This window comes from Hypanus sabinus, chromosome 20, assembly GCF_030144855.1.
Source record: "Hypanus sabinus isolate sHypSab1 chromosome 20, sHypSab1.hap1, whole genome shotgun sequence".
In the NCBI taxonomy this organism is placed as follows: Eukaryota; Metazoa; Chordata; class Chondrichthyes; order Myliobatiformes; family Dasyatidae; genus Hypanus; species Hypanus sabinus.
In genome coordinates this window covers 20,245,026-20,265,934 of record NC_082725.1, presented here as the reverse complement: position 1 = coordinate 20,265,934, position 20,909 = coordinate 20,245,026, and the positions used below count along the sequence as shown (strand labels likewise).

The following is a 20,909-nucleotide window of genomic DNA, read 5'->3' as shown; positions in this document are numbered from 1 at the left end:
TTTCATGAAAGGATTCAAAAGCAACAGGATTATTGTTGTGGGTGATTTTGACTCCCAATATTGACAAAGAGTCCTTTAGTGATAAGGGATTAGATGGGCAGAATTTATTAGGTGCCTCCAGAAGGGTTTCTTGAACTAATATGTATATAGTCCACTTGGGAGAGGTGCCATACAAGACCCAGTACTGGCAGATGAGTTTGGCCAGGTTTGGTTTCAATGGTTGATCATAATTCTGCATATTTGTAGGGAGTTATGGATGAGGATAAGACTGATCACTGGGTGAAAGGGGTAGATTGGGTCAAGGTTCATTGCAAAAGTGTTAGGCAGCAACTGGACAAAAGAGATTGGGAGTAGCTGTTTGTGGTTAAATCCACATCTGACATGCGGCAGTCATTTAAAGGTCAGTTATTTAGAGTTCAGGACCAGCAGGGTGCTGCTAGGATACAAGAAAAAGATCGCATGGTCCAGGTACCATAGAGGACAAGAGATACAGGATGATGAATCAAAAAAGAAAAGGAAGCTTACATAAGATTTAGGAAGCTGAAATCAGTCAAGGCACGAGAAATATAAAGAAAGTAGAAAAGGACGTTAACTTTTTGAAGTATTGTCACTCCTGTGATGAAGGAAACAGCAGTTTGCCTCAGCATTGCCCTGTAATCTGGTGATTGAACCAGATAATTTAGTGACTGGATAGGGGAAAGGGAAGATAACTATTAAACTAGAAGCTGGAAAACACACTGAATATTTTTAAATGAGATCTGTTATATAAGAACTATTATATCAGCTATTGTCCTTTGAGCCTGCTCCACAATTCAGTACGAATTTTCATGATCATCGATTTCAGCTGTGAATTTGACATGATAACCAAACACCCATAGCCCGTTGGGGTAGAAGATTTTCAAAATTCCTCATAACGATTTAATGATTAAAAATAATGATTTTTTTTTCCTCACCTCAGTGCTAAATGTGCTGACAGTTTCTGCCTCCATCATCTTCTAAGAAGCAACTCTCAGATCCTAACACCCTACAGGTGAAAACTTGTCCCCAGTAGCTTTGTTTATTCCTTTAAATTCCATTAAGGCTATTTATCCTGGATATTGATCTTACTGCTAAGAAGAGTTGGCCCTTCTTATTCATTTTATCTTGCCCTCCCCCTTATTTTAAGCACAATTGAACTCCTTCCATAGGGAAGAAAAGTTGTCACAAGACACATGTGTGGCTTTTCAATTCAGTTTACAGAGATTGATTTTTGGTAACTGCTAGTGTCCTTGTGATGGTTTTGGTAAATGGACTTTCTCCAAAATCTGATTAAAATTCTTCTCATGGATCTGTTGAGATACTTGTTTCTAAAATAAATGATCTATTTTAAGTTGTCAAAAAAGTAATTTTGGCCCCATTTAATCAAGCAGGCTTGCAATCAGCATCATTTTTGTGATTGGCTCACACAGTAATTTTTTATTGAACCATCACCTGCGTTCCATTTTGAGTTTTTAATAGTCATGATTAGATTACCTCTATGTAATATTAGAATGTCTATATCCATTGTTAGCACATTTTTAACTCCTTCATATTTGAGGAGGAAAACTGATGGCGAAATGTGATTAGCAACTGTATGTGCACAAATGACATTGAATCCCTGATGTCTCTGATTTTAATAGGTTCACCGATGGAGGTTTCTGGATGAGCAGTGGTCATATTAGTTTGGACACAACGCACAGTAGGCGTCATTGCTGTGAAATTGGAACAGCACACTGGAGAAATTACATTCATCCAAACTTCAAGAGCAGGTATTAACAGAAAGATGAGCACGTGTTTAAGCTCTGTTCTTTTCTGAGCCACTGTTGAGCCTCCGACTGAGGTAAGCTATTGCAATTTTACCGAAGAAACGGATGTCTCCTTGGTCTTTGTACATCTTTCATTTAAGTTTAAAGGGTATGAGTATGAGGGAACCAGTTCCAAAAATAAAATTATCTTAAAATCGGACTCATGGCTTGAGGAGTACATGGACTTGAAATGGCAGACTCATTTTCAGTATTTCTGCCATTGTGGAAGATCATATAAGTTCAAGTTCAAAGTTCCTAATGTTTAATTTTCCTTATTATTTCTTAAATTCTCAAAGCTCGTGAGCCTTTCTGAAGCATTTTCACTCACATACTCAACATTTTAGGGCCAGCTTCCTCCTCTCTGCCAAAAGATTTCTGAATGACAATGAACTCATATACACTACCTCACCATTTTTGCACTCTTTTTGCACTACTATTTAATTTATTTTATATATTTTTTCTTATTGTAATTTGCTGGTTTTCTATTATTATGTATTTCACTGTACTGCTGTTGCAAAACAACAAATTTCACGACATACTGAATGCCAGTGATACTAAATCTGATTCTGATTGAAATTAACTCATACTATAAACTCACCTTACTGTCCCTAAGGCATCTCCCAGTGACCACACATTTTAATTCCACGTCCCATTCCCATTCTGATATGTCTGTCCATGGCCTCCTCTACTGTCAAGATGAATCCAAACTCAGGTTGGAGGAACAACACCTTATATACCGGCTGGGCAGCCTCCAACCTGATGGCATGAACATTGACTTCTCTAACTTCCGTTAATGCCCCTCCTCTCCTTCTTACACCATCCCTGACATATTTAGTTGTTTTTTTTCTCTCTCTCTCTGCCTATTCTCCAACTGCCTCTGGTGCTCCCCCCTTTTCTTTCTCCTGAGGCCTCCTGTCCCATGATCCTTTCCCTTCTCCAGCTCTGTATCACTTCCGCCAATCACCTTTACAGCTCTCAGCTTCATCCCACCCCCTCCAGTCTTCTCCTATCATTTCGCATTTCCCTCTCCCCCCACTACTTTCAAATCTCTTACTATCTTTCCTTTCAATTAGTCCTGACGAAGGGTCTTGGCCCGAAACGTCGACAGTGCTTCTCCCTATAGATGCTGCCTGGCCTGCTGTGTTCCACCAGCATTTTGTGTGTGTTGTTTGAATTTCCAGCCTCTGCAGATTTCCTTGTGTTTGTCCCTAAGGCATTCTGGTATCACAGAGAAAAGTTTGTTTTATAAGATGGTTTCATCCCAATGTGTGTACATCACTTATGGGGAAAATAAACTTTATATACCACAAAATGATTCCGGGATTGAAGGGCTTATTGTATGAGGAGTTAGATGGCTTTGGGCCTGTACTCACTGGAATTTAGAATAATGAGGGAGGAATCTTATTGAAACTTCTCGAATGTCAAAAGTCCCAGATAGAGGGGATGTAAGAGAGGATGATCCCTACAGTGGGGGATTCTAGTACCAGATGGCACAACCTCAGAATAGAGGGATGTCCATTAAAACAAGGATGAGAAGGAATTTCTTTAGCCATAGGGTCGTGACTCTGTAGAATTCATTGCTACAGGTAGCTGTGGAGGCCAGGTCATTGAGTGTATTTAAGGCAGAGATTGATAGATTCTTGATAAGTCAGGGTGTGAAAGGTTCTGGGGAGAAGGAAGGAAGCACACTCCTGTGTCTTGTGCTCTAAAACATTGTGTAACTTAAGTGCTTCAAGTGTACTTAATTGCTTCTTCAACACAAATAAAACACAATCAGAGACCTAATCTATGGAAGCATAAACTGGGAACAGATGTTCTCAGGGAAATATACGGAAGAAATGTGGCAAATGTTCAAGGAAGTTCTGCATAGGTATGTTCCAGTGAGACAGGGAAAGGATGGTAGGGTACAGGAACCATGGTGTACAAAGGCTGTTGTAAATCTAGCAAGAAGAAAAGAGCTTACAAAAGGTTCAAAAAACTAGGTAATGATAGAGATTTAGAAGATTATAAAGGCTAGGAAGGAGTTTAAGAACGAAATTAGGAGAGCCATTAGGGGCCATGAGAAGGCCTTGGCGGACAGGATTAAGAATTCCCCAAGGCATTCTACATGTATGTGAAAGCAAGAGGATATGATGTGAAAGAATAGGACCTATCAAGTGTGACAGTGGAAAAGTGTGTACGGAACCGGCGGAGATAGCAGAGGTACTTAATGAATACTTTGCTTTAGTATTCACTACGGAAAAGGATCTTGGCGATTGTAGGGATGACTTACAGTGGACTGAAAAGCTTGAGCATGTAGATATGAAGAAAGAGGATGTGCTGGAACTTTTGGAAAACATCAAGTTGGGTAAGTCACCAGGACCGGATGAGATTGCTGAGCCTCCAGCGATGATCTTTGCATTATCAATGGGGACAGGTGAAGTTCTGGAGGTTTGGAGGGTTGTGGATGTTGTTCCATTGTTCAAGAAAGGGAGTAGAGATAGCTCAGGAAATTATAGACCAGTGAGTCTTACTTCTCAGTTGGTAAGATAATGGAGAAGATCCTGAGAAGCAGGATTTATGAACATTTGGAAAGGCATACTATGATTAGGAATAGTCAGCATGGCTTTGTCAAAGGCAGGTCATGCCTTACGAGCCTGATTGAATTTTTTTGAGGATGTGACTAAACACATTGTTGAAGGTAGAGCAGTAGATGTAGTGTATATGGATTTCAGCAAGGCATTTGATAAGGTACCCCGTGCAAGACTTATTGAGAAAGTAAGGAGGCATGGGATCCAAGGGGCATTGCTTTGTGGGTCCAGAACTGGCTTGCCACAGAAGGCAATGAGTGGTTGTAGACGGGTCTTATTCAGCATGGAGGTCAGTGACTAGTGGTGTACCTCAGGGATCTGTTCTGGGACCCCTACTGTTTGTGATTTTTATAAATGACCTGGATGTGGAAGTGGAGGGATGGGTTAGTAAGTTTGCTGATGACGCAAAGGTTGGGGGTGTTGTAGAAAGTGTGGAGGGCTGTCAGAAGTTACAGCAGGACATTGATAGGATGCAAAACTGGGCTGAGAAGTGGCAGATGGAGAAGAGTGTGAAGTGGTTCATTTTGGTAGGTCAAGTATAATGGTAGAATATAGTGTTAATGGTAAGACTCTTGGCAGTGTGGAGAATTAGAGGGATCTAGGGGTCCGAGTCCATAGGACACTCAAAGCTGCTGCGCAGGTTGACTCTGTGGTTAAGAAGGCATATGGTGCATTGGCTTTCATCAGACATTGGATTGAGTTTAGGAGCAGAGAGGTAATGTTGCAGCTATATATGATCCTGGTCAGACCCCACTTGGAGTACTGTGCTCAGTTCTGGTTGCCTCACTACTGGAAGGATGTGGAAGCCATAGAAAGGGTGCAGAGAAGATTCACAAGGATGTTGCCTGGATTGGGGAGCATGCTTAATGAAAACAGATTGAGTGAACTTGGCCTTTTCTCCTTGGAGCGACGGAGGATGAGAGGTGACCTGATAGAGGTGTATAAGATGATGAGCAGCATTGATCATGTGGACAGTCAGAGGCTTTTTCCCAGGGCTTTAATGACTAGCATGAGAGGGCACATTTTTAAGGTGCTTGGAAGTAGGTACAGAGGAGGTGTCAGGGATATATTTTTTACGCAGCGAGTGGGAGTGCATGGAATGGGCTGCTGGCGACGGTGGTGGAGGTGGATACGATCGGGTCTTTTAAGAGAGTCCTGGATAGGTACATGGTGCTTAGAAAAATAGAGGACTGAGGGTAACCCTAGGTAATTTCTCAGGTAAGGATACGTTCGGCACAGCTTTATGGGCTGAAGGGCCTGTATTGTGCTTTAGGTTTTTATGTTTCTAGAGACAGGAATAGTGAGACAAAAAACTTTTAGAAATTTTCAGTAGGTCAGCTAGTATTTGCAGGGAGGGAAACAACATTTCTGATCAGTGACTTTTTGGAGAAGCAGATGATTAAAATCATGTAGTTCACTACATGAAATTCTAATTATATCTCAATTTAGAGGGAGATATAATTAATCCCGGCAGTTTGTTTTATTTCAGGTTTCCTGATTCAGATAGTGTGTGTGATCTGTGACCTAACTTAATATTCATTCTCCTTCTCAATGGATTTACAAAAATATAGCAGCTGTGGATTAAATATTAATGCAACTTTTATTGACTTCTAAAGAAGAGAATTCCAGACTTGCACTAACTTTTGCTCAGCTTTTACTTTTGCAGAGAAAACTTATACTCGATTCCTTCGAATAACTGAACAGGAGGCATTTCTGTGTGGAACCTCGATACCAGTATGATGTAGCCCAAAAAGACTGTTAAAAGAAAGCCTTGCATTTCTCTAGAGATTTTCTAATCTGATGACGTTGCAAGTTGCTTTGCAATCAGTGAGATAATTTTTGAAATATTCTCACTCTTAGGCAATTGCAAGCAGAGCTAGATTTTAGGCACAGCAAGATCCACAGTCACTGATGTAATAATTTTCAGGTAATTTGCTTGTTAAATGATAATTGACGAAAGGATAGATTTTGACCAGGTCCAGTGGCCTTGCTCTTTGAAGTTGTAATAAGAAAACGGTAGAATCTTTAAACTAACGTTATGCATCTATCTTCACAGTCAAGGCAGAAATAAAAATCATGCTGATGCCTGTAAGGAATTTGTACGTTCTTGGCGTGACTGCTTGGGTCTTGTCCCACAGTCCAAAAATGTACCAGTTGTTAGGTTAATTGGTCATTGTAAATTGTCCATTGATTAGGCTGGAATTAAATCAGGGGATTGCTGGTTGGCGTGACTCGAAGGACACTGCGGTTCAATAAATAAAGAAATAAATTTCAGAAATGGTACAAGACCTAGCATTTAATGAGAGAAAAGAGTTTAAATAAATCTGTTTTAATAAAAGTATTTGAGGAATAATTGGGCTGAAACTGGAAAATCTTCTGTTTCTGATGGCCTACGTCCTTGCTTTTCATTAGATCTGGCTACTATGACAGTGACTGCATTGGTTTTCGTCTTCCAGAATTCCAGAGAATTGAGAATGATCCCTACATTATGAAAAATAGTACATTGAACATTGCTGTTTTCAGAAAGAAAGGAAAGAGAAAGCAGGGAATGAAAACTATGAACTAGCATCTGCAACATGGAAATGGCTGAAATCTGGTATCAGCAATGTGATAACAGGGTAAGTGAATATCACAATATGTATGTAAAGCCAAGATGTGGTTCCATGAAATGGCAATTGTGTTTTATCAATGCTTTCTCTTTAAACATGAGCCTTTAGTGTAAAAGGATTGGAATAATACAGTAAAGTTTTACTAAATCTACACAGCATCTTGGATTATCTGCAGTTTTAGTCTCCTTAACCATGAAAAGATGTATTCATCTAGAAAGTTTGCAAAGAAACTTGGGAGTATATTCAAGACAGTGTGCTTTGGTTTGGAATTAAGGAAATTAGAATAATAATGGTGCTGAAGTCAAAGGCTAGCCATGAAATTATTAAACAGAGGAGCAAATTAAAAGGATTTGCTTTTTTGCCCTTGTGTTTCTCAGGTTTCACTCCTTAAGAAGATGTATAGTCTCTGATTAAATGTTCATCCAGAATATAGAACCACCAGAAGTGTAATACTAGTGTCAGTCTAGATTTTTATGTTCCATTACTGGAGTGACACTGGAATCTATAACCTTCCTGTCAAGAAAGAAACATAGTACCCACTGACCACCACTTAATCCACTGAAATTGTGCAAAGATCTTCTGGTGATTCTGTTGCACGTTTTAAGATTTTAGAGAACTGTTAAAAAAAATTATCTACACACAAAATGCTGGAGAACTCAGAGGTTAGGCAGCAGCTATGGAGGGAAATAAAACAGCTGACATTTTTGTCCAAAATAGTGACGGTTTATTTCCCTCCATAGATGCTGCCAGACTTGCTAAGTTCCTCCAGCATTTTGTGTGTGTTACGTAAGATTGCCAAGCATTTTGAATCTTTTAAAGTGAATCTCTGGACATAAAAGCAATTACCAAGCTATCATATTCAATCCTGGAGTGAAATGGTAGTGGTCTGAATGCAATCCCTATACATATCTTTCCCCCATCAAGCAAACTTTGAAGCCCTCTGCTTCTTTCTTGTCAAGCAGATTCAACAATTCTCCCTCCTCTGTCTGGCAGAATCAGCCCTCACCTTCGACAATTTTTCGTTCTGCTCCTCCCACTTTCTCCAACGTAGTTTGGGAAACTGGTTCGTCGAGCACCTCAGTTCCGTCTGCAGAGAGCAGTATTTCCCAATGGCCAACCATTTCATTTGCAGTTCCCATTTCCCATTCTGTCATGTCAGTCCATGGCCTCCTCCTCTGCCATGATGAGGCCATTCTCAGGTTGGAGGGCCAACACCTCACATTCCATCTAGGTAACCTCCAACCTGATGGCATGAACATCGATTTCTCCAAGTTCCAGTAACTTTTATCCCCTTCCCCCTTCCTCAATTTCCTGCTCTGGCCTCACCTACCCCGGTGCCCCTCCTCTATCCATTTCTCCCATGATTCGCTCTCCTCTCCTAACAGATTCCTTTTTATCCAACCCTTTGTCTTTTCTTCTTATCACCTAACAGCTTCTTACTTCTTCCATCTCTCCCACCCACCTGGCTTCACCCATCACTTTCTAGTTTGTCCTGCTTCCCCTCCCACCACCTACTGATATTGGCATCTTCCTGCTTTCTTTCCAGTCCTGACAAAAGGTCTCGCCCCAAAACATCGAGTGTTTATTCATTTCTGTGAATACTGCCTGCCCTGCTGAATTCTTCCAGCATTTTGTGTGTGGTGGTCTGAGTACAGCAGGATCATTGTATTTCTGAATGCTTCTGTCAATGCTTATAACCTTATGGCCACGGTCAGATTTTGATCTCTTTCTAACAGTGCTGAATTAACACATTGTTCACTAACTTTGTGGAGGGTCTGCTCCACATAAGATCTGACAACAATTGGAAAACTGTCATTTTTATTTACTGACATGCAAAATACAGTCCATGCAACTTCTGATTTGAAAAATCCATCATTAGTAACAGAGCCAATGCTGCTCTCTTTCAACTTTCAATAAATGTCCCAAAATGCTTTACAGTGTAAGAATATTAAGAAATTTAGTAAAATCCAGATAAACCTGTATAAAAAAAAGATACTGATACATTTCAAGGCGACATGCTGTTTCTTATGCAAAGTAGTCTGTCTTGTAAAAATTTCTTAACAGTACAACAGCTTTGAAGAATGCAGGCCTTGTTGTTTAAACATGCAAAACATTTCTTCTCATTCATTTTAAAAGTCACTCTGACGTGCTCTACATTAGTATTTGCACTAAGTAAATGGTTACTAAAGTATTAGGGTCCGACAGTTCGGGAAGACTCGTAGTCAGACAGACATTTTGGAGGAATTGACTTTCCGTTGTAGTAGTCCACCACTTGGTTAGGGACCTCAGCAAGGACACTCTTCGCAAGAGCAGCGGGGGACGCCTGTAAAAACAAACAGATTATAACTCTGTGATGTCTAAGAATCGTGACAGCCTATTTAATTAACAACAGTAGGCAGCTGCCGGAAAACAGAAAGTCATTCAGTATCTAGAGGCAAAGGTTTGGTCAACATTTTGAGTCAAGACTGATGGTGTAAAGGCCAGAAAGCCAATATAAAGAAGTGAGAGAAAGCGGTGAGTTAGGAGCTGGCAAGGTGAGGTGGCATTGTGAGCCTGGTGGAGGAGAAAGGGTAGGGATAGCAACAGAGGTGGTGTGGAACCAAATAAGAGAGGGCTGATGGGGGTCGGGGTGGTGGTAGGATATGCAGGAAGCAGACAGAGGTCCCAGTGGGTACAGTTTGTGGCTGATTGGCATACGGAGTAAGGTGGAGATGGGGCAAGAAACTGGGTAACATTGGCTTGGGTTTGGAAAGAAGTGAGTGTGCAAGGTGGCCTAGGTGAATCAGGAGAGAAAGAGAAAAGAACAGAAGGGCGGAGGAGCAGGTTACCTTAAATTAGAGAATTCCGTGTTCATGCCGTTGGATTGTAGACTACCCACACAAAAAAAAAGGATATGAGGTACAGCTCCTCTAGTGCAGGTGTTCCCCAGGGTCTATGGAGTCATTGCTTAATGGTATTAGTCCATGGCATGAAATAGGTTGGGAATGCCTGCTGTAGGGTATGAGTGACTTCACCCTGTCAGTGGAGGTGGCCGAGAACAGACAGATCGGTGTGAGCATGGGAAGAGAGTTCAGGAGCCTGTGCAGACATAGTGCAAGTGCATGGTAAAATGGTGGCCTTGTCTGCGCTTGATTTCGTCGATGTAGAGGCCTCATTGAGAGCACTGAATCCAGTGGACGAGGCTGGAGGGTGTGCATGTGAAGCTGAGCCTCGCCTGGAAGGGTGCATGGGTAGTGTTGAGTGAAGAGGTGTAGGGGCAGGTTTCCATCAACCAGGGTTGCAGGGGAGGGGGTGGATAGGTGGACCAGACATCATGGAGAAAGTGGTCCCTGTGGGGAGGGGAAGAAACGTCTGGTGGTGGGATCATGTTGTTGTGGTGAATGTGAAGCGTTTTCTTCATTATGTCCACCAAATGTATCATGATCTCATCACACCTTCCCCTTCCCATTCCTTTCTCCAGAGACTTTTCTCTACCTGACTCACCCTGTCCCCTGCAGCTACAGGTGGAGAAACACCACCCCCACCACCATCCAGGGACCCAAACAGCAAATCCCCATGAGGCACAGATTCACATGCACTTTCCCTACCTTGTCTATCACATCTGGTGTTCCCAGTGAGGCCTGCTGTACATCGATAAGTTGAAGAGCAGACTGGGCAACCGCTTTGCCCAGTACTTGTGCTTTATCTGCAACGGCCATCTTGACCTCCCAGTTGCAAGCTACTTGAACTCCCTTCCCCATTCTCACACTGACCTGGTTATGCCCTTGGCCTCCTTCCCTGACTGTGTCCTTGACCTCCTTCCGTGACAGGCTGAGGCCAAACAAAACTAGAAGAACCGCACCTCACATCCCACCCAGATAGTCCATAATCAAATAGCACGAACATTGAAATCTCTAATTCCAGGCAACCTGCAACCCTCTGGTCAACTCCCTTCAGATTCACCCAGATTGTTTCACACACACATGCTTCTTTCCAGCCATACCTCTTCCAGCCTTCCATTATCCATTTCCCATCTGTCTACTACCCACTCACTCTACCCTTTCCACTACCCCTAATGTTCTCAATTGTCTGGTTCCACTTATCACCTTCCTTTCCTATCAGGGTCCATTTTCTGCAGCTCTCTGTTATTACCTCCCAGACTTGGTCACTTTCTCTACCCATCCTTCCTCACTTGGTTCTACTTATCAACTTGCCCTCTGGTGCAGTTCCTTGACCCAAAATGTCAACTACCCCTTCACAGAGGCTTCCATATTCAATCACCTGCAGCTCCTTGTGTCTCGTGGCTTCCATTAATACCAGACATTCCAAGTTACAGCCAAACACTTTCTGAAGTACTAATCTGCATTATCAAGTAGAAGACACGGACACCACGTTTTAGCATGATGCACAAACAACCTATGGTGGCATCCGTCGGTCTCGATAGACCATGGATCTGCGCCTGGAGTTTCCAGGGCGCAGGCCTGGGCAGGGTTGTATGGGAGACTGGCAGTTAACAAACAACCACATTTCTGAAACAAAAAGACCTAGATTATTAAGTGTTGAACGTTATTTAAAAGAGCTCACCTGTTCTTCAAAATTGTTTTTTTTTACATTGTATCAAGAGAGTAGATAAGTATGTTTTAGCAAAAGGTATAATTTCCAATAGTATTGGCCTGTATTTTTGTGTTCAAATAGTAGAATTGGGGCTTCAATCAAAAACCTCTATGTTAATGGTAACTCTGCTTCCGATTGGGCCCCAACCTTTATCAGTTTTATATTTGGTTAAGGGGAATCTAGAAATGACAAAGAACTTGCAGCTATGCTTCTGTGTATCTGTGCTTCAACTTTTACACATTGATCAAATTATGTTCATTCCAAATGAATGACACTTATGAAATTTGCACGGATCAACTGGCTGAGCTTCCTGCCTAAAATTCAAATCACTTTTGATTGTTTAAGGTTGGTATCCAGCACTAAAATTGGTGGTAATTCAAACCAGTAAAGGTCTTAATTCGATCTAATTCCCTGGAGCCTCTCAGAACTGAACAAGGTACTTATGATAACAGAGTGTTCTTTCTTGTTTTAACACCCATTTCTGTCCTGTTAAAAAATGTTTGCATTTGGATTTTTATTCTAAATTATGTTTATTGAAGAGCTTCAGTATATTCCTTTTAAAAAAAAACGCTTTTTATAATTTTCTCTTCAAAGACTGTTTCAGAAATGGTGGGGGGAAAAGTTAACACTTTCTGTGGTGTCCTTTACATTCACTTCAGGACAGCACAGCAGCCACACGGTACACAGCCAATTCCCCAAAATAGCACTGTGATAATGGCCAGATCATTCATTCCTGCAGATTAAGGAATAAATTTGAACTGGAGACCAGAGATAACTCTCCTGCTGTTCCTTAAAAAATAAGATTTTCTACATCTACACAAGGGAGCAAACAGGGCTTAGATTTTATGTCTGATCTGGATATAAAACATCCAACAATGCACAACTAGGAATGTTGGTCCAAATTTTGTGCCAAAGACTCTGGAATGGAATTTGTACGTGTTGAATATCTAAGTCATAACATCTATGTTCATTTTGATTGAAGAAGGGATGGTTATAGCTAAGACATATTTCCCACAAATTAATGTGGTTTTGTATAGCAATACATTGATCAGAATTCTCAGTCTGCCACTAGTCCTGTGAAGGACTGTCTATGATACGCCGTTATGTTTGTTCCCATGTATTACCATCAAACGCAAATGCCCTCAAGAAAGTCAGATGAGCTTAAAAAAGCATGGGGGAAGAGAGAGTTTTCCTTCTTTCATTTACTTATGTTATTAATCAAAGTATGCATGTAGGATACAACTTCTCTAGGTGACCATAAGATATAGAAAAACGGTGGAAGTCGTTGAGGTCCCCCTCCCACACTAAAAAGAAAAATAAACAAAACTTGCAAACCCCCAACTCTTCCTCGCACAAAACTCACAGACACAGCAGCTAAAACGTCGATCCCCTAACCCCACCCCCAATATCTCCCTCACACAAAGCTAACAGATTGCCCACACAGACACAGCAGTTAAAACATCAAACCCCTAACCCCCCCCCCCCCCAACCTCTCCCTCTCACAAAGCTAACAGGTAGCCCATTCGGACACGTGTGACAACGAAACCATCAAACCCCTAACCTCCAAGCTCCTCACGCACAAAAAAAACAGCGACAATAACATCAAAGACCCAACCCCTCTTTCACTCACTCAAAAAAGTAACATATTGCCCACTCACCAATCGGCAATGAGAAAGAAAACACAGAAAAACTGTGATTCCATCCCCTCTTACAAGAAAATTGGCAAAATGCAGAGGCTTTTCAGCAAGAAGGTATGATCTATTACTGATTATTTAATTGTGATTTATTTTCTGGAGTGATTCTAGATTTGCCAGGTGCCATGTTATGAATTGAACTTAATAGATCATTAGTTAAGGCAGCATGATTACAAACACCATAATTTACCCACTATGTCCATTTCCCCTAAGAATCGCACCACTTAGATTCTGAGATGCTATGGGAGTCACAATAAGACAACTTGTATTTGAAGAAATTATTTTTAGGAAATAAATTGAAACTGAAATCTTCGTAGCAGATCATTGGCAAAGCTTAAAGGGCTGGATAATGTTATTTAGTATGAATTGATGTCCTCTGTGCTACAAAGGTAACCTGCTTTCTCATGGTTATGGAGCTACCACAGCATTTAGGTTCCCTAACTAGTTATTCAGAGGCCTAGATTGCTAATCTGGTGACACAAATTCATATTGGATGGCAGCAGCAGAATTTAGATTCAGGTGAATAATTTGGGGTGATAATTGGTAACAATGGCTACAAAAAAATCCATCTCATTCAGTAATATCTTCGACAGGATGAAATTTTCCATTCTTACATTGTAAGAGATAGATGTGACCATAGCCCCGTCCTACCCCATGTGATTAATTCTTAAATGTTGTCTTGAAAGGCTCAACACCATCTTCCTGATGGGCAATCAATACTGAGTATGCCAGCAATGTCCAGATTCTGAAGAAGCCATTTTATAACCACTCTATGACTCCTCTATCTCCACCAACAATCATTCTCCTTCTCAAGGCACTTAGTGTACAACTATAAGAAAAACACCATTGCTCTTTTCCTTTCGCACACATCCAAGCACTCCTAGATGAAACACCAATTGATTTGCACTACATTGCACTTATAATTTAGTACTGGAAGAAAACTGAGTTTGCTTTTCAGGAAACCTCCATTCTGTTTGCAAGAGTGACCCTGAGCTTCAAGTAGCCTGTCGCTTTACTTTTCGGTCCCACTCACTTTCTAATCTCTTTGTCTTCGGCCTCTTACACCGTACCACTGTGGCCAAACAAAAGCTGGACAGAAAGCAAATCATCTTCCGTCTGGGCACATTTCTGTAGTTGGGACTCAACGTCTAGCAATTTCAGATAACCAGCCTTGCCTGTTCGTAGCAGAACTGGCCATTTGGGCAGCAAGGTAATCAGTCTGTTTTGTTTTTTCCCTTTAGTATTGTCCTTTGAGTGTTTTTTAGTGTTTTAATTTCAGATTACGAGAAATGGCAGTGTTACATGTCTTACAGTTGTAATATTGTTGTGTTTTCTTTCCTCTGTCACCACTCTTGCTTCTGTTTACACCTCCTCCAGACTGATCAGCGATGATTAGCAAGATTTCACCACTCTTTTGGACTACAGTTCTGTTCTCTCAAATCAGCTGCCCCCACCCAAAAACAAACAAACAAACAAACACACACACACACACACACACACACACAATGTTCAGCAAGTTAAAACATACGTGGCTTCTGGTTCTGAAAATGTCATCACATTGAAATGTTAATCCTGTTCCACTCTCCACAATTGCTGCCTGACCTGCTGAACATCTCCAGCATTTTCTGCTTTAATTTTGTCTTTTGCAGGGTTTTTTGGTAGGGATAGCTGCACGACTAAAATGTTTGGGGCCACTATTTAAAGCTGCTGGGAACATTAGAAGTTGTATCTGAATGGTGGTACAGGTTGAGTACCACCCCTTATCCAAAATCCCAAAATCCGAAAAGCTCTGTAATCTGAATTGCTTTTTGAGTGCTGACATGACGTCACAAATGGAAAATTCCAGAAGTTGCTGGGAAGGTTCTCAGGCAATGTGTAGGTCTCTGTGCACCGCAGACAGTTCTGAGAAGTGATGCCACATGTGATGAACAGAATTTAATGAAAAATAGAAAAACACTGATAAAGCAAAAAAAGATGGAGGTCTTGTTTGTGCATTGAAAGAATGGATTCATCAGTGTCAGTGAACACAGGCCACCTAACGGTACGCTGATCATGAAACAAACAAAGGTCTCTTACGACGAACTGAAATTTGAAGGTGATTGCTTCATGCATAAAATTATATTAAAATATTATATAATACCATCCCTTGAAGTTGCTATGAAGTGGGCGGTTGTTTGAAAAGGATAGCGGATATGAAGCCAGTCGCAGTGCTGGAACTCGGTAATAGACATGCTTGGGAGAGGGGGGCCATCAACTCTGACAGTTTGTGGGGGACCTAGCTCCATCACATCGGACTGTGCTCTGACTGCGGGCTGTTCACTCTGAGTCCCATACCACCTATACATAAGCTGTATATGTAATGTAAATGGATCTTGTGTTTAGACTTGGGTCCCATCTCCAAGGTATCTCCCTATATAGGTGTAAATGTTCTAAAATCTGGGAAAAAATTCTGAAACACTTGTAGCCCTAAGCATTTTGAATACAGGATGCTCGACCTGTATGTGTTAAAATTCAAAGATCAAGATTCAAAATTGTTTAATGTTATTTCCAGAAAAGGAGAACAAAATAATTAAGACGTACAAAGACCACAGCATCTGCAGTGTACTTTGTGTGAACAAAATCATTGTTGCTATGGATTCAATGCAGTGCAAAACAAAAAACACAATAAGATGAAGAATAATTTTAAAAATCACAATAAATATAAATACTTAAGAATTCATAGATTGTTTATATGTCCATAAGATAATGCTAGGTACAGGAGAGTCTGTACATAAGGTGAATGACAGGAAATGATAAAGTAGTGATGGTGGTTTAGTGTGAGGAGGTGTTGTCTGGCCTTACTGCTTGGGGATACTAACAGTTTTTGAGTTTAGTGGTCTTGACATGGATGCTACGTAGACTCCTCCCTGATGGGAGAGGGACAAACAATCCATGCTCCTTTATTCCTTAATGTAACATAACGTAACAAGAATGAATTGGAGAATTGAGTTATAGGGAAAGGTTGAGTAGGTTAGGACTTTTTTCCCTAGAGTATAGGAGAACAATGAGAAATTTATAAAAGGTATAAAAATCACAAGGTCTATAGATAGGGTAAATGCAAGCAGTATTTTTCCACTGAGGTTGGGTGAGACGAGAACTAGAGGTCATAGGGCAAGGGTGGAAAGTAAAATGTTTAAGGGGAATGTGATGGGGATCTTCTTTACTCAGAGGATATTGAGGGTGTGGAATGAGCTGCCAGCAGAAGAGGTGAATGTGGGTTTGGTTTCAATACTTAGAAATTTGGATAGGTACATAGATGGGAGAACCATGGAGGGCTAAGTGCAAATTGATTGGGCGTGACAGAATAATAGTTTGGCATGGACTAGATGGGCTGAAGGGCCTGTTTCTGTGCTGTAGTGTTCTGTGATTCTATGACTATAATGCTTCACCCAACTTCCTGAACACACTGAACAACTGAGTAATTATAAAGTTAATAAATCGAAATCACATCATTTTTCCTGCATTGTATCATTGTTAATGCCCCAGCTGAAATCTGCTTCACTCTTGCCTGAGTTCTGAAGGTAATGATCCAAGGACAACTTCTAAGAGCGTAAACATTTCAATGTGGTGCTGTGGAAGGGCTTTCTAAAGTGAATGTAGAAAGATTCCCTGAAGAGCAGGGGTCCTGGCCAATAATTATCTCCAATCAATATCATCAGAGAGATGATGTGGTCAATATTATATTGGTATTTTGTGGAGGTTATTTGTATGTAAGTTGGCTGCCATAATCATACACTCTAGCAGCATCTGTACTGTAGAGATATTTTGTTGCCTGTGAAGCACTTTGAAGTTGAATTGGAAAAAAAAGCTACAGAAATGCAGTTATTTTTTCTTCCTACCAAAACATTAAGCAACAGTTGATTTGATTACATGTGGATGCTCCACTTCTTACTTACATGCTTGAAGTTCCTGAATGGCACAAATTGAACAATGTCTCGTAGAACTGGTTCTCCCTTTGGAGATCGGAGAATGCCATCATCTCCGTCCAACATCTGCATGTCACTGAAGTCAGCATTCCCAACTCCCACTATGATCACTGACATGGGTAGGTGAGACGCATGAACAATGGCATCTCTGGTGTCAGCCATGTCTGTAATCACTCCATCCGTCAGTATCAGGAGGATGAAGTATTGCTGGTAAAGAAAAGAAACATCATAGAACTTTGCTTTACATTCAGAGACCATTCAGTCTATCATGCTTCTGCTGTTTCTTATCTGATTAGTCCCAACCCCACGTTGCTGAAAGTTTCAAATGAATCTGCTTCCACCATCTTTTTAGACAACATAGTCCAAAACTCTCAATCCCACAGCATTAAAAAAAATTGAATCTCTGTGCAACATTTAATGTAGCAATTAATTTGTTTCTTGTTCATAATTGTCCAGCTGTTTGTAAAGAAAATGAATGATATTTCCCTTTGCTCCACATGGAGAGAAATCTTCCCTTCAATCTGCAAGAGAATCCTCCCAAGTCCTTTACTGTTCCAGCTGTTATTTTAAACTGTTAAATTAAGCTAATTTAATGTGGATTGAGAGAGTCCCACTTTATCCCACTGCCAAAACATTATGTATATTTTATAAACTGACATAATTGTATGAAGATCAAAAGCACTGCAATAATATCAACCTCAATTTTAATTCTGATATCTGTCACCACTCCCAACTTACTCCACCAGCCAGCTGGGAACTTGGCTGAGTGAAGAGATGCAGCAGTTAAAATAAGACAAAGAGTAGAAATCTTTCTGTCCCATTTTCTTATTTGATAATAGCATCTTCTTACCTAACATAGGATAGTTGCTTTCAATGAACTGTAATGAAAATTGAATGGACTGGTATCTGGGCTAGAGAATTAGACTTGAATATACTCTAATTCCATCAGGCTGGCTGAAATGAAAATTAAGTGCTCTAAGTTCTTTTAAGGGACTTTAACCAGGAGACACCAGGAGGATATTTTCTCTTGCCAGAGAGAGTGATCTCAATCCTCGAATAAGAGGTCAGACATTTAATAATGAGAAGAGGACAAATTTCTTCACCCAAGTGGTTGTAAATCTTTGCAATTCTACATAATAGAGGCCTGTGGATGGTTAAACATTGTGGTGATTCATAGGTAAGATTTATTTGAGCTTGGTAATGCTGAGGGAGGAGAAGCCTAACCACAATGTCACTAAGTGACAGCAAACACAGAGTCAAATGGACTGACATTTCTTATTTTCTTAGGTATGTTGATTGGTATCATCCTCCATATATTAAGTGAATGGCACCAAGTCGCTGCTACTGGATCACCAAGGCTGTAGTGTTCACCATATCACCTTCCCAGGGATTCTGTGAAATCATCTTCCAAACCTGTGATCTCTAGCACCTTTGAAATCCTGGATACAGGTGCTTTGGAAGTACACCCACAGGTTCCCCCTGGTCACACAGCATCCTGATCTCAAACAGAATATCAGTTTTCCTTCACTATTGTCTTGCCTAAATCCTGCACCGTCCTACTCAACAGAGTTGTGTGAGTACCTTCAGCAAGAAGACTGCAGTGGTTCAAAACTAGCTTGGTACCACCTTCAAGGATAATTGAAGATGGGAAATACAGTCATGTTGATAGCTAACTTACTTGCCTGTGGCTAACAAAAGTCATTGTCAAGGGTCCAGCTATTCCCTACCTGGAGAAATCTCATCCTGCCCTGGGTATATACATCTATCCTTATGCATCCAATGATATCTCACAAATCCTCCTCCTTAATACTGACCTACTCCAAATTAACTACATGCCACTCCCAGAGCTTGCTATCTTAGATATCCTTCTCCTAGATGAATATGGATGATGAATATTAATTTAGCAAATCATCCTGACTGCCTGCCTCCACACAGATTACTCGTTCTGTGTCCAACCATATTTGCTCTTTCCCTAGCTATCCTTTTACTTGAGATGTATTTATAAAATTTCCTGGGAACCTTACTTGCCAAGGATACTTTCCCCTCCTAATTCCTTTCCTAAGTGTTGTCCTAGGCACTCTGTATTGCTCAACAGACTTCCTCAATCCCATTTGACTTTTCCTACCAACGACAACATGCGCAATGCTATAGAGCAGGAGTTTCCCAACCTTTTGTAGCTCTGGACCCTTACCATTTACCAAGGGGCCCGTGGACCCCAGTTTGTAAACCCCTGCTACAGAGAGTCTGGAGAAACTCAGCAGGTCCGGCAGCATCTATGGAGGGAAATGAGCAGTCAACATTTTGGGCCAAGACCCTTCATCACTACTATTCCTTTCCTTCCCTAGATGCTGCCTGACCTGCTGAGTTCATAGAATCATAGAGCACCACGGCACAGAAACAGGCCCTTCAGTCCATTTATTCCATGTTGAGCTATTATTCTGTTTGATCCTATCGACCTATACCCAGACCATAGCCTTCTATACCCCTCCCATCCACATACCTATCCAAATTTCTTTTAAATGTTGAAATCAAACCTGCATCCACGATTTTTGCTGACAGCTCGTTCCACACTCTCACCACCCTCTGAGTGAAGTAGTGACCCCAGGTTCCCCTCAATTATCAAAAAAACAGAGTTCTCAGACTTCCTCTAGCATTTTGTATGTTTTGTTTCAGATTTCCAGCATCTGTGATCTCTCTTGACACACCTGTTACATGTTTGCTTTTTGTTATTTTTTGAAATATATCAAAATTTCAACACCCTTTCTTATTCAAGATTCCCTAATCTTTCCATTTCTGTCTTGCTCTGAACTCTCACTAACTCTCTTTTTAAAAACCTCTCAGCTGTTTGACCCACAAACATCTGCTCTCAATCTACTTTCACTGTTACACTATTGAAACAAGCTTTCCCCCTAATTCAAGACATTAACTTGAGGACCAGCCTCATCCCGTTCCATAACAATCTTGAAAATTGCGGAATTATGGTCAATATACCTAAAGTATTCCCCCACCGGCACTTTCATCATTCCACCTAGTTTCATTTCCTAAGATAAATACTTTACAATCTCTAGTAGACCAAAGACAGCAGAATGGGGGAATGAAAATGTGATGTCCAAGAGTTGATGCAGAGAAATGCAAAGTAATGCATTTTTGCAGAAGGAATGAAGAGAAAAAATAAGACCAAATAGATTTCATAGTGCGGTTCTGCAAGGAGTGTAGGGGATAGAGAGACCTGAGTGTGTCTGCTCAAAGATCTGTGCAGGAACAGAGGACTCAGCTGTCCAGGTGTATGAGTCCTTGAGAGGGCATTTAGAGAGAGTGATTTATAGAATATTCGAGGCCCTGCAGGGAGAAAGCTGGATATTCTTAGGAAAGGTTACCTTTCATAGTGAACAAAAGAACTCATAATTAGGAGTGGAGCTTGCTCTACTTTTAAAAAGATTATGGCAGATCTGACTAATCACAACTCTATATTCTCATCAACTTTGGACCTTGAGTTCCGTTCATGAAGGTCACTCACTGTTGCCTCTTTTGTGTGCATTTCCTCTGAGGCAGAGCTGGCCACCTTTTGGATAATTGGAGCAATGTTTGTTGGTCCATAAAGCTGGATTTTTGGAAGGCACTTCTGATAGGCTTCAACTACTCCTTGTATACCTTG

At 40.9% G+C, this 20,909-nt stretch overlaps 1 protein-coding gene and 1 long non-coding RNA gene across 14 annotated transcripts in view; one reads left to right on the top strand and one right to left on the bottom strand.

Annotated features, from left to right (window-relative positions):
• LOC132378355 (uncharacterized) overlaps positions 1-20,909 on the top strand; it is a 66,693-nt gene that overhangs the window by 42,592 nt on the left and 3,192 nt on the right. For 3 of the 6 annotated variants that reach the window (XR_009506988.1, XR_009506986.1, XR_009506991.1), the window contains one exon: positions 1,659-7,011. This is a non-coding gene — a long non-coding RNA (uncharacterized LOC132378355). Of the gene's footprint in view, positions 1-1,658; positions 7,012-11,940; positions 12,032-20,909 lie in introns of all 6 variants that reach the window. The other 3 variants (XR_009506989.1, XR_009506987.1, XR_009506990.1) reach the window with 3 other exon arrangements.
• The window catches only part of LOC132378352 (copine-4), a 347,486-nt gene continuing 335,386 nt past the window's right edge, over positions 8,810-20,909 (bottom strand). For all 8 annotated transcript variants that reach the window (XM_059945192.1, XM_059945196.1, XM_059945195.1 and 5 more), the window contains 3 exons: positions 20,772-20,905; positions 17,225-17,461; positions 8,810-9,325 (listed from right to left, as the gene is read on the bottom strand). In XM_059945192.1, coding sequence (XP_059801175.1) covers positions 9,194-9,325; positions 17,225-17,461; positions 20,772-20,905 — 503 coding nt within the window. In that variant the 3' untranslated portion in view covers positions 8,810-9,193. The remainder of the gene's footprint in view (positions 9,326-17,224; positions 17,462-20,771; positions 20,906-20,909) is intronic.